The sequence below is a fragment of the Pipistrellus kuhlii genome, unplaced genomic scaffold, assembly GCF_014108245.1.
Source record: "Pipistrellus kuhlii isolate mPipKuh1 unplaced genomic scaffold, mPipKuh1.p scaffold_m20_p_8, whole genome shotgun sequence".
Taxonomy (NCBI): Eukaryota; Metazoa; Chordata; class Mammalia; order Chiroptera; family Vespertilionidae; genus Pipistrellus; species Pipistrellus kuhlii.
In genome coordinates, this window is record NW_023425584.1 from 68,431,191 (window position 1) to 68,445,228 (window position 14,038).

Here is a 14,038-nt window from a genome sequence, read left to right on the forward strand (position 1 = left end):
TCTTAACCTTTTGGTTAGATCTTCTTTTCTAAATGTAATCAATCTGCTTAGGGATATAGTTATGTCTGCCTGGGCCCACCTCTCATTTTTGAGAACAGTGAACTCGTCTTATTCATGCCCATACCTCCCCCCTACCCCCACCCCCCACCCCGCCCCCGTTCCCCGCCTCTGTGCAATGTCAGTTCTCCATTCATGCTGGATTTATTGCTGAGTTATGTTGAGACTGACTTTGTGAATTACGGGGTGCTCTTATGACTATCCCCACTGTGGCCAGTCTTTGTCCTTTGGGGGTAGATGTGACTTTAGGAAAACATGAAGTAATCTTAAGCTAAGTTTGGTGAATGCATTATACAATCCAATTCTGTCCTACAAAATAAGTTTACCAGGCTGGTTTCCTTGCATGGATTGTAAGCCAGGTCTACCTGCCATTTCCCTAGACGATTTCCAAAAGGTACTTTGAGCAGGGCCTTTGGAATAGGCACATGAAGATCAAGGCTGGCTCCTCTGCTCTGGACCTAGCAGCCCTCCCTGAGTGGGCTGTAATGCCAAAAGTGGCCACTAGAGGGGGGACGTGATCCAGACCCCAAGGTGGGCCTCCACAATTGCTCCAAAAAACTTTGCATTTAAAGACTGGCCGCCAGAGCAGCTGCAGTTCACATCCCAGTCAGTACCTAGCAGAGCGGCTGGTGCCTCCACAGGACATCTCCTGAGCACTGCCTTGGCTGAAACAGGCGAGGTACCCAGACAGGGCTCCCCAGCCCCAGGCCTCCACTCGGGCACAAAGCTGAGTCTTACCTCCTGACCTGATCCTCCTGGAAAAGTGACCCCAAGACAAGTCACTGGGAACCCCCTCAGCCTCTTTCTATGATTTGTTCTGGATTGGGCTGGCTGTGGGGACAGGCTCCCAGGGGCTGCCTGGGTCTCGGTGCAGCAGTAGCAGCCACCTCTCCAGCCACCATGGGCGCCGGGAACTGAGGGGACAGCCTCTGCAGCCTCAGTGGAGGCCCTAAGGTGAGTCTTTATCACTTTGACACTAACGTTGTCCCAGTATTTGGCAGCGGGAGGACACGGTGTTCAGGGATCCTCAGGCCTTGGAGCAGGGAGGGGCCAGCCCAAGGTGGGAAGACCCTCGTGGCAGCCTGAGGAGAACCAGGGGCCCTGATCCAGCTGTCTGCACTGGCGACTGAGAGTCTGCATTTGGGTGCCAGAGGAAGCTATTGCCTTAGGGACAAGCATTCCAGGCGTGGAACACTGCTCCAGAGCTGATTCGGGGAGCAGATGGTATGGGTGACAGTCTTCCTACATGTGCGTGCGTGTGTGCGTGCATGTGTGTGTGTATGTGTGCGTGTGTATGTCTGTGTGCATGCGTGTGCTTCTATGTCTGTGCACACATGCCTGGTGGTGGAATATATATGAAAGGAGAGCTTATTTATAAAACATCTACACCTTTCCAGCTTGGGGTTGTGATTGAGGTTAACTAAGTACAGTTAGAGGAGGAGAGTGTTACAGACCCACTTAGAGATCCATTCTCCAGAGAGGCCATGTGACAGCTAAGGATCCAAAGAAAAGCTGTGCGCCCTGCAGCATGAGGTGCTGGGTCCCAGACACACCCTCTTTGTAGCAACAAGCGAGGCTCATGCCACCTCCTCAGCAGGGAGAATTGACCGAGTCCTTCTGCTGCCTGGAGAGGGACTCTGAGAGCCGGGTCCGGATCTTAGCTCTGGCCCGCATTCACGATCGCCTTTGCAAAGGGCGCCCTCACAGCATTATTCCTGACCCTGTCAAAGTGGCAAGGAGGCCTCAGGAACCTGCAGACCCTCCTAGCTGGCTGCTAGGCAGAATCAGAAGATGCTGGGGGCTCATGGCTCTCACCAGACTGCCACCGACTTCCTGCGTGCCCTCGTTCGTAAAGCCCGTCCATGTTCACGGTCCCACACGAAGCTCTCCGTAACCGCGTGGCAGGCAGATGGGCTTCTCCCCATCGCAGAAAGGGCAGCCTGAGGCTGCACGAGCTCAGCTGATTGGGCCAAGTTCCCGAGTAACAGGAATGGTGCCAGGAAAGGACCCCTTGTCTGCTGGCCTGCTCAGAGCGCCGGGGGTGGGGCTGAGAGCCTCAGCCCTAAAATGCACCATCAAATAAAATAAAATGCACCAGCGAGACACTCTAAGAGGTAAAGTGGGGGAGGAAGGTCTCACTCTGGCTGGCAACACAGAGGTGCGGGCTCCTTGGGCTTCCTTCGCAGAGCACCTGGGTGTCCACACCTCCCATGTTTCCATGGCCTTGTCCCCTCCCTCCCAGCTGTCAGAGCCCCACCTGTCCCCCTCAACTGACTCATGTTGGGCCCTCAAGGTGGTCACCGAAAGGGATGTCTAACCCGTCCGGGACAAAGCACTCTCATGCTGAGCCCTGGGTGGGGAGCGTTTATGTGGCCCCTCGCCCCTCTCCCACATCCTTGGTTCTTGCCTCTTTATGCCTCTGTGTGTCTTTAAAATGGGAATGACAGACTGACACCACCCCACTGTGCTCCTGGGAGGGCAGAGAGGCCCCGGATGGCAAATGGACTGCAGTTTGTGGGATGTATGCACACATGAAGGGTTTCGCTCTATTATCACCCACTCGGCGGCTAGCCGTTCCTGGCCTGAGAGCACAGACTCGGCCCAAAGATGGCTCTGAGACCAGCGATGGAAGGGTCTAAAATAAACCTTGGTTTGAAAGAACATGCTTAGGTTTCATTCCCAAGTAACAAACATTAGCAGAGCTGGCTGAGCATCTGCGATCTCATCTCACTCACATCTGGCCTCTTGCTCGGCCAGCCCGTCTCCCCAACCAGCTCCCCCGGATCCTGCTCCGCCAGCTGAGGGGTGTGGAAGGAGCAGAGAGGGGGCCGCCCTACAGACACATCCGACATAACTAGAAGTGCATCCTAGCTCTGCCAGGAGCTGAGCACCAGAGGGGACGGTGAAAGTGAAGATGGGGCCACGCTGGCCCACGCCCAGCTCTACACCTCCCTCCAGCATGGCGGCTCTGGCTCCCTGCGACCCAGGGCAGCAGCGCCTGTTGCCTTTGGCCACGAATGGGTTACCGCATGCAGAGGACACTGGCCTCCTGCTTGCTGGATCCCACGGAGACAGAGGGAGGGGTGCTGCACACAGTGCTCTGAAACTAGGGAGGGTCCCCTGCAGCTTAGCAGCCGTGGAGCTGTTCAGGGACCCACCTAGAGGCCCTTACTGGGTGGAGGACTTGGATGGATGGAGGTTATTGGGAGATTAGCAAACTGGACACAACTGCAGCCCAGAGAAGCTGAGTAGGAGCTGTCTTGGAGCTCCGGGAAGCCCCTGGTGCAGGGAAAAGAGACCATGGTAGAGATGTGGCTCCTCTCAGCCCCTTCTCCCAAAGGCTGGGAGAAAGGCCTGCAGAGACTGTGAACACCCTGACTGTGCGTGCGCGCGTGTGTGTGTGTGTGTGTGTGTGTGTGTGTGTGCGTGCGTGTAAGTGCATGTGTGTGTGTGAATACTGCATGTATGTATGTGTGAATGTACACATGCATGTGTGTGTGTCTGAGCACATGTCGCGTGTGTGTGCACACACGTGTGTATTGTATGCACACATGGGTATGCAGGAGATGTAGCATCTCATTACTTGAAAAGACAAGAGCAGAATCTGCTCTCCATTCCTCTGGCTGTCAGAAGGGCAGTTGGTTGACAACTGCTCATTTACGGCCTCTTCCCAGCCCTGAAGTCAGGGGTCTCTGGAGGGTGCCAGCCCCAGTTCAGGGCGCCAGCCCCACCGAGAGCTGTTGAAGGAAGAAGACAGATCCCCACTATCAGAAAGGCTCACAGAGCCGTGGCCCTCTGAAGCATGAGGAAACCGGGGAGGGGGAATCGGAGTCCTAAGATCCTTGTAGATGTCACCGGTGGAGGACAGCAGCCCAGTAATCAGGCTCAGGGCCACAGGGTGGACACCTTGTTCTACCCGCTCGCTTCTGTTCCCACCTACAGTTTATTCTCTCTCTCTCCCCCTTCCTTCTCTCTCTCCCTCCCCTCTCTTCTCGCTGCCTCTCCACCGCTGCTGAAGGACAGGATGGAGAACAAAGCCATGTACCTGAACACTGTGAGCGACCGCGATACCGGCTCCCTCTTCGAGGAGCCCTTCGATGGCAGGAGCCTGTCCAAGCTGAACCTGTGTGAGGACGGTGAGTGCATGCGGCGCAGGCCCAGGGGAAAGATCTGCCCCGGGCCCCACACCCAACCTGGGCATTGCCCCCAGGTGCGGGGACCTCCTGCCCAATACTGCATGTGGCAAACTTTGTGCTTTGAGGGGTCGTTTCCAAGTGTCCTCTCATTCATACATCTCAACAACTCTTTGTGATTAGCAAGATGAGGAGCTGTTTTACAGACGAGCTTATGGAGGCTGAGAAAAGCATTAGGGATAATTCAGCTCATCCGTCATAGAGGTCTCCTGACTCCTTTCACCTCTCTCCTCTGAGTGAGTGAGACTGCGGTCAGACAAAGACACCCGAAACAATTAGCCTGGACCCTCTCAGGTTAGGAGCCAACAATCCATTTCCACACAAAGCCAGCACAGAGCTCAATACTTAGTAGGTGCTTTGCATAAATTGCTGCGTGAATGCACACGCTTCTCTTTGCATTGAGTGCAGGAGTGGAGAGCCTCCTCCCCACATCAAAGATGCATAGAACGGAGCTCACAGAAGAGTGAAGTAGAGAGAGTCTGTATGAGTCAGGTTCTCTAGACAAACAGAACCGGTGTGATACAATGTGAGGAATTGACTCACGTGTCTTTGGAGGCTGAGAAGTCCTGCCATCTGCCATCTACAGGCTGGAGACTCGGGAGAGCCGGGGTGTAATTCAGTCCAAGTCAGAAGGCCTGGGAACCAGAGGAGTCAGTGGTCTAAATAGCATCTTGAGGGGTTGTAAAGCATGAGGTGAGATGGCCCAACTCAAGCAGTTGGCAGGAAACAAAAAGCAAACACCTCCACTCTTTTATTCTAACTCAGGCCCTCAACTAATTGGATGAGGCCCACCCGCATGAGGGAGAGCAATCTGCTTTCCTGAGCCCCACCAATCCAAAAGCCAGTCTCACCCAGAAACGCCTTCCCAGACACGCCCAGAAATGATGTTTAACCTGGGCACTGTCATGGCACCGTCAGGTTCACGCAAAATTAACCATCACGCGGGCCCTTTTTCAAAGTTATGTTCACTGTGCTCCACTCTGCGAGCCGCCTCTGTTGGGAAATCACTCAAAATAGAAACGACTCTTCTTCATGCTCCAAGCCTTTTTTTTCTCCCAAAAGATGCTAAGTGTTGGAAGGGAAGTTGCGTGGCTTAGAAAGGCAGCGATGGAGGACAGTCTCCGCCGGGAGGGAAGACAAGGCAAATTTGGGCTTGGGACCAATACACCCCCTCCTGCTGCCCTAGTCAACTGACCACCATCACATCTCTTCCTCTGGACCCCAGGCAACAAACATATTTTGAGAACCCACCATGTGCCAAGCTATTGGCTAGGTGCCAGGACGCTCCCATGAGAAATTAAACCATCCTTGCCCTCTGAGCTTTTATGACCCCAGGGGAAAGACTGGCGTGTGGAGGATTACCCAGCATACAAAGTGGGCAAAAATATGTGTGATGATTGAAGTCAAGCAGGGAGAAGCCTCTCGGGAACAGGCCGTACAGGTGGAATACAACTCTCTGAGAAAAGAGGTAGGTGGGGGAAGGATGACCGGCTGAGCGGCACCAAGCCAGGCCAGTGTTTCTGTCAGGCTAATGCCACCCGGGAAGAGAGGAAGGACCGGGGCCACTCGGTCAGTGGCCAGGCTCAACCTGTCCCCACCAGCACATCGGCAAAGGCCAAGTTGGTTTTTGTGTCCCTGCTCCAGCCCTCTTCCCACAGCCCATCAGTAGGGAGGCCTGGTAGAGCAAGAGAGACCTGGGGTCCAGCACAGTGGTGGTGACTGAAGGACCGCTGGGCCCATCCTGGGTGCCAGTGTGGGAAGGGCAGGGTGGGAGACCCCAGGGAGAGAAGAGGCCTGGGGTTAGAAGTGCCACTGGGCCATTGTACCCTTTTCCTCGTACCTTATCTTACTCTCCATTTTTCTGAACCCCAAATTAAAAAACAAAGATTACTGGGAGCAGAGGATTGGAAAGTAGCAATAACCCTAGCCACTGTGCATTCCAGTCCCCTTCCCCACTCCCACCCCCTTCACCCCCAGCCATGGGGAGATCTGATCAGAGCAAATCTTCTCAGGGGTAACCTGAGGCCCAGCACCCCACACAATATGGCCAGGAGAGGTTGGAAGATGTGGGATCGAGATTGACTCACATCTCCCAGAGCATGTGACCTGACCAAGGTACATCCCGCCTCTGGGCCTCAGTGTCTCCATCTGCCACGTGAGGGCATTGGGGTGTCTCTGAGGTGCTGTCTCGCTCTAACTCCCTGCATATAGAGAAGGTTTGGTCATTGCATTTAGGGCGTGGTCCTTTTAAAATCTAACCTGGGACTTGCCGCTACCCTGAGCAGAACCAGGCAAAGGCTCCCACCTCAACGGGAGTAAAAACCCAGGCGCTGCCCTGGCGGAGGAAGCTGTCTTCCAAGTTGAACCTGCCGGCATGCCCGCCAGGGCCTCTGCTCCCCAGAAAGGTTCTCTCCTAACTAACTCAACTCACTCCCTCACCCCCTTCCAGTCTCTGCTCAAACCTCACCTTCCCCGGTAGGCCTTCCAGCCACCCCTGCACTCGGACCCCATTTTTTCCCACAGTCTTACGTCCTTCTAACGTTACATTGTAATTTTCCTATTGACTGCGTGTGTCACTCACTGTCTATTTCTCATGGGAAGAACGACGGGACAAGGGCAGCATCTCTGTTTTGTTCATGGATGTCTCCCGGCCTGGCACATCGTGAGTGCTCACTGAGTATTTGTTGAATGAATGAATGAATAAATGAACGAACTAAAACAGGGTCCTTGAAAGTTAATGGTAGCCAAGCAAATATTTTCGAAATCTGAATTCCAAATCATCTGGGTCTTCCCAACTCTTCATTCCTGGATGCCAGGTGTGAGGTGGGAGGGGGAGAGAAGGGGGGAGGGGAGAACCAGGAACCCAAAAAAACTAGAGTGTTGAGATGCAGCCAGCTACCTAAAAGCTGGTGGGCTCCTTTGCTCCCCCCGTCCCTTCCCTTTTGTTTATGGGAGGAAAGTGATGGGCTCTGGCTTGAGGAAATTCCAGCCAGATTTGATCTGTTTCCCCAGGATTTTGCTTTTTCTTGATCCTCATCCCTGGAGAGTGTAACAGGAGAGGGAAACGAAGGTGGGGCTAGTGGGAATGGGGGCGGGGGGGGGGGGTGTAAGTTGATGGGAAAGAAGATGGAGGGCAGAGGCAGGACAGGGAGGGAGAGCACAGCCCCTCATGGGCATTGATGGAATCAAAACGGTACCGTCTGGTGGGCCTCACGGGGGTCTGCGTTCTTTCCAGATTCTTCCCTTGAAGGCAGGGAGGTGGGGAAGAGAGGGGGTGCCTCCTCTGGCCATGGGGATACTGGGATCTGGGGAACAAGGTTGCAGAAATGCAGCCCAGATGCAGGGTATGACCTGGACTTTAATGGGGGTGGCACTTTAAAGAGGTCAGGGGGCAAACGTGGTATTTCACAGGTCACACACCAACAGCTTCCCTTCCCCTCTTCTGCTCTCCCTCCTTTCCCCTCCCACCTGGCCCTTGTCTGTACCCTTTCCACTCACCAGGTGAACAGGGAAGGTGAGGGCTGCTCAGTGCCTGGGTTCCTCTGCCTTTTCCACAAGGAGCCACCTCGCCCCACTCCTGCGTCCTCCAGTGCTCCATCCCACACCCCACTCTGTGACTCATCGGGACCTCTCCCTTCTCTGCACCCCTTGGTGGAGCACCTCTCAGGACCTGCCTCCTCCCCATGTCTGAGCTTTCAGCATCCCCAGCGGAGCCCCCTGGTGATGGGAAGGCCCCGAGGGCGGGACCGCCTCACTGCCGTATCTCCACCTGCAAAGCACTGGCTGTACCTGCTTTGCTGGGCGAACGTGGAAGGAGTGACTGCAGAATTGGGCCTCCAAGGTCCTGTAGCCATGCCTCCTCTGGCCTGGATGCCCACTTCACCTCCTTTGAACAGAAACCCAACAGGGACCTGCCGGGCCTGCTCCTCCTTGCCTCGCTCGTCTCTCCTCTCCCCCTTCCTCTCCGTCCGCTCCCACCTTCCCTGGGCCTTTCTTTGCTAGCCTGTATAGTGGCAAGCCTCTCCAGTCTGGCGCCAGGAGGCGGAGGAGGAGGAGGAGGCCTGGGCGGGTGGTGTTTGGCTGGGTCTGGCCCTTTCTAAGGGTCAGAGAGAGGCGTTAATGTCAGAAAAATATTGCAGTCAGCTCGCCCCGCAGCCTCAGACCCTCCACCACACTCGTGGCCTCCCCCTCCGCTGGCCACAAAAGGAGGCCCGCCGCGGTAATGAGTTACACGTGCTCCTGGCCGCGCCTGCACGCCCGCCTGCTGGGTTTAGAGCCCGAGCTCCCTGTTCCGGTGCTCCTTCCCCGTAAAGTGAAATTGTTCTCCCAGGGGAACCCCCGCTTCTACTCGCTCATCAATCCACGCTTCCCCGTGCGTCCGGCGCAGACCAGGGCTGCTGGGCAGCTGCCCGAGGGGAGGAGTGGACTTCCTGGGAGGGTCTGCTGGGGCCTGCGGAGGGCCACCGCCCTCTACAGGTTGGAGACCTGGGCGCAGAAGCAGGCGATGAGCAGGGAATGAACTTGGGTGGCACCAAGGTGCTCCCAGGTTCTGTTCCTGGGAAACCAGAGCAGAACGGGAAGCACGGCTGGATGCACGTGTGGCCCCTGGGGGGTGGGTCGTGGGTCTCTCTGCCTGTAGGACTGTCGCCCCACAAGTTGGGGAACAGCCGGGAGGGGGCAGGAGGCCGGACTTTGAAGGTTGGCAGGTCTGGACAGAATCCATAGACGGAGTGGCCCGGGGGGCTTGGGCTTGGGATGGGGTGTGTTCTGCTTGCCCCTCCTTCCTACTCGCCACCATTGGGCTCTGCAGGGCTGGGGTTGGCTTTTGGGGAGCCGCCCTGGGAGGAGGTGGGAGTACAGGAGAAAGGGAGGTTGGGGTATCTACTTGCCCGGCTCCCGCTCTGTGGAGTCACCTCAGGCTGCTGTGTCCTTCCTTCCCTGCAAGGTCATAGCTCCGTGGGAGCCACCCTCTCCACACGGGCTTTCTCTGCCCCTGGGCCCCTCCTTGACCCTGGGGCTGGCAGTGGTTACAGCCCAAGGGCCACTCCAACCCCGTGGGCTCCTTACACCCTGACCACTCCCTTTACTCAACCCTGTGGTTCCTAGTGTGAGTGGGCCATCTGCTTCTCTGGCCTCTAGCCCTCAGTGTCCCCATCAGCAAAATGGGAATAATGTTACTCACTTCATGGGAGCAGTGGAGAAATCAGGCGGCATAACCCACGTAAAGCGCCTCACGCACAGTTGAGCCTCAAAACATATGTGTTTCACCTCCCTGACCTTTGCAGGGGGGGGGGGCGGAATGGAGGGATTCCATGCCAATCTTGGGAACACAGGGAAAAAGGAGAGTGAGAGATGAGGAGGAGAGTCAGGAGCAGCTGCCACCCAGGGTCTCCTGGGAAATACCCATGCCATGTCCCAGGAACCCCGGCCTGGCTCTAACCTTCTGCTAGAGAAAAAGCACTGTTTCTGCCCTGGCCGGTGTGGCTCAGTTGGCTGAGTGTCTCCTGTGCACTCAAGGGTCACAGGTTGACTCTGGGTCAGGGCACATGCCCAGGTTGCAGGTTCAATCCCCAGTTTCGGGGTGTACGGGAGGCAGCCAATCAATGCTTCTCTTTCACATCGATGTTTCTCTCCCTCTCCCTTTCTCTCTAAAAAATCAATAAAAACTTATTTTTTTAAAAAGCACTGTTTTAGTTAATGAACTTCCTCAGGAAGCCTAGATAGATAAGGTAATGGAGCAAATTCTTTTAGTCCAAGTTCTCAGATAGAAGAACCTTTAAGGCACATGTGTCAAACAAACGGCCCGCGGGCCAAATCCGTCCCGCCAGGCCTTGCAATGTGGCCCGCACCGCGCTGTCATCACTGGACTCTGCTGCGTTTCCATCACAATGACAGTTTATGACTGTTCAGTAAACCATTCGGCCTGCGATTTAGGCTGGATTTTAGATTTTGGCCCCTTCTCTGATTGAGTTCGACACCCCTACTTTAAGGGAAGGAAGCCTGGGTCCTGAGGGCTCCGGCTCTGTGGCGTGCATGAGGCTGGAGCCTCCCACCCCCACCCCCATCAGAGCAGTTGGCTCCCGGGGGCTTTCCTGAGGTTTGCTACCAGGAGGGTGGAGGGATGGGTTTCATTGTCCCCGACTGGAGCCTGGGTTCATGCAGAGGGGACAGGGAAGAGTGACAAGAGCCCAGACGCCCCGAGAGCTCCTTCCACATTGGCGGTATAGTGCATGAATTTTCACGCACTGGGCCTCTAGTTGCATTATAATTTGATTAATACTCAGAGGGAAGAACAAGCAGAGTACAGTTAGAGGGGAGGAGAAGGAGCCCCCAGTCTGCCCTGGGGAGGAAGGAAGGCCTCCTGCAGGAATAGACACAGGAGCAAACTATCAGAGGGCAGGGCCCAGGGTGCCTGTAAGAAGGGGCAGGGAAGGACCTTCCAAGCCCAGGGAGGGAGGATAACGATGGGAGGTAATAAACACTCACTTATCGAGCTCCGCCAGGCCAGGCCCGGCCCTGCGCTAAGCATTTTACGAGTATGAGCTCATTTGATCCTCACATCAACCCAGTGAGATGATTCTCCTTATTATACCCAAGTGACATATGAAGGAACCACGGCGCAGAGACCTGGTAACTTGCCCAAGATCTCCGTGTTAGGAGGGATTGGTGTCTCAGCGCACTCAGGCTGCTGTAACTCAATGCCACAGGCTGGGTGGCTGATAAGCAACAGAAATTGACTTCTCACGGTTCTGGAGACTGGGAAGTCCAAGATCAAGGTGCCAGAAGATTAGGTGTCTGGTGAGAACCCGCTTCATAAAAACTGTCTTCTCACTGTGTGCTCACGTGGTGGAAGGGGAGAGGTAAATCTCTGGGGTCTATTATAAAGCGACTAACCCATTCATGAGGGCTCCACCCTCATGACCCAATCTCCCCACAGAGGCCCCACCTCCTAATACCATCACACTGGGGCTTAGGTTTCAACATATGAATTCGGTGGGACGTGAACATTCAATCTATAGCAATTGGAATTAGATTCACTGACTCTACAGCTCACACATTCTTTTTTTTATTTTTTATTTTTTATTGATTTCAGAAAGGAAGTGAATGGGGGAGAGAGATAGAACATCAATGATGAGAGAGAATCATGGATAGGCTGCCTCCTGTATGACCCCTAGTAGAGATGGAGCCTGCAACCTGGGCATGTGCCCTGACTGGGAATTACTAATAAACCAGTGATCTCTTGGTTCCTAGGTCAACATTCAACTGCTAAGCCACCCCCGGCTAGGCAATACATTCTTAATTATATGAATCTAAAGCCAAATTGTGAAAAGATTTCCTGTACCATCCATAGGAGTCGGGTTTCTGGAGACACTGGGAAGCCAGCAAATGGTTTCACAGAAGTGAAAGGTTAAAGTCTGATTTGCATTTTAGAACCGCTACTCTGGCTGCAGCAGGACGTTAGATTTTTCCAGCAAAGCCATGTCGTGGATTGGGTGGAGAGAAGCCAGAATACAGTGGATTAGGTTTTGACCTGAAAGAGAGGAAGAGGACCCCTGTACCTTGAATACAGACTCTGATTTTAAGGCACCTGGTTATGAGGCTGGGAAAAGAATCAGTGGACTGATAGAGGGCATCTGGGGTCGAGTGTAGGTAGGATAATCCAGGTGAGAAAGACTGGTGCCTCAAAGGAGTGGAGGAGGTGAGAAGTGACTCAGGTCTGGTTGTATACTTTTAGGTTAGAGCTGGCAAGCCGGTGAGGTGTGTGAAAATGAGGAGAGGCCCAAGGAAAGAGCTCTGGCTCGCGCCATGCTGAGCAGTGTAAGACGTTAGGAGGTAAGGAGGAGCAGCAAAGGAGACTGAGGAGGAGCAACCAGGGAAAGAACAAGCAAGAGGGTTGAGCCCTGGAAGTGTATTGAGGAGGAGGGGGCGACCAACTGTGCCAATGCTGTTGAAAGGTCACATTGGAAGAGCAGTGAGTGCCGGCCAATGGGCTGAGCCATTGGAGGTCAGTGGTGACCTGGTGTATCAGTCAGCTCAGGCTGTGTAACAAAATACCACACAGACTGTGTGGTTTCAACAGTAGACATGTATTTTCTTACAGTTCCAAAGGCTGGACGTCCAACATCAATGTGTCATCAGGCCTGGTTTTTCCTGAGACCTCTCTCCCTGGCTTGCAGACGGCTGCCTTCTTGCTGTGTCCTCACATGATCTTTTTTTCCTGTGTACATGTGACCCTGCTGTGTCTCTGTGTATCCAAATGTTCTCTTCTAATAAGGACATCAAATTAGACACCCAGTCATGTTCTCTTAATCACCTATTTAAAGAGCCCATCTCCACACACAGTCACAGTCTGAGGTACTGGGGATTGGGTCTTAAACACAGGAATTTTGGGGGGAGGGAGGACGCAGTTCAGCCCATCACACCTGGCCAGAGCAGTTTCAGTAAAGCCGGGTGGGAGGAGGCTGATTAGAGTGGGTTCAGGAGAGAATGTGAGGAGCGGAATTGGAGGCAGTGGGTATGGCAATTCTTTGGAAAAATTCTGTACAAGAGGATAAGCATGGATGGGGAATGAAGGGAGATTTTTATTTTTATTTTTTTTAAGATGGAAGAAACCGCAGTGTGACTTATGCTGATGGAGCAATACCATGTGGAGGGAAATGTTGATGAAGCAGAATTGCTAGAGTTAAGTCCCTAAATAAGTAGGAAAAGAAGCAATCTGTTGTGCAGTCAGGGGTATTGGCTCAGCCACGAGCACAAACAGTGCGATCACAATGATAACAGGAAGGCAAAGTGTGGGGCCCTGGACACGGGTCAATGGCTTCATTGTGGTGGGAACTTAAGGAAGCATTTCCTCATTGCTTCTGTGTTTTCAGTCAAATAGGAAACAGAATGTGAAGCAGGAGGAGGAGGCATGGAACAGGCACCTGGGAGTTGAGCGTGTGAATGGGCTAGAAACAGCTGACCAGCCTGCTGGACAGGCGACCGGGCCCACCTGGGTGTAGTCATCAGGTGCTTCAAGTCAGACCAATCAACATGGCAGCGTGTTTTTGCTTCTCCAGCGACGCCCAGCTGGAAGTACAGAGCAGCAGAATTAAAGCTAACCAGGGTTAGAGTGATGCCACTGGGATATGAGGAAGCTAAAGGAGGACAAGGGAGGGGAGGGGGGGAGTAGAGAGTGAATAACATAGATTACAGAATGTGTATCAGGCCCTGAACAAGTTGCTCAGTTAGTTGGGGTGTCATCAGGTGCACCAAAGGTTGTAGGTTCCATACATCAAGTCACCACTCTCCTCCAATGGCGCAGCCCATTGGCCAGTACTCACTGCTCTGGATGATTGGGGCACGAATGGGAGGCAACTGATTGATGTTTCTCTTTCACAGAAATGTACAGTCTTGTGATGTGAGACCCCAAGCTGGGGTCTCTTTCTCTCTCTCACTTCCTCTCTCTAAAAATCAATAAAAACAAAAAAAATAAAAACATATTCTCAGGTGAGGATTTAAAAAAGAATGCACATCGGATAAAAAGGGAAGGAAGGACTTGGTGGGGAGAGATGGAGGAAAGGTAGGCGGACCCATGGTTGTAGGTCCTGGTGAGGTCAGGCAGCACCCGATTCAGAGTTGGTGAGGAAGGGCAGCAGGACAGGTGCCTACAACAGGGGACTTTGAAATCGGGATTAAGGAAGAGTCCTGATTATTGGCAAAGCCAATAGGAATGTAATGCGAACCCCACATGAAATTTTAAATGTTCTAGTAGCCGTGTAAAAGGTAAATAGACACAGATGAAACTA

At 53.7% G+C, this 14,038-nt stretch overlaps 1 protein-coding gene across 3 annotated transcripts in view; it reads left to right on the plus strand.

Moving 5' to 3' along the window:
- Positions 1-624: 624 nt before the first annotated feature.
- SCARA5 (scavenger receptor class A member 5) overlaps positions 625-14,038 on the plus strand; it is a 102,199-nt gene continuing 88,785 nt past the window's right edge. Inside the window, exons 1-2 of one of the 3 annotated variants that reach the window (XM_045576481.1) lie at positions 625-1,011; positions 4,067-4,193. In XM_045576481.1, the coding sequence (XP_045432437.1) occupies positions 4,082-4,193 (112 nt within the window). In that variant the 5' untranslated portion in view covers positions 625-1,011; positions 4,067-4,081. The remainder of the gene's footprint in view (positions 1,012-4,066; positions 4,194-14,038) is intronic. The other 2 variants (XM_036424324.2, XM_036424325.2) reach the window with 2 other exon arrangements.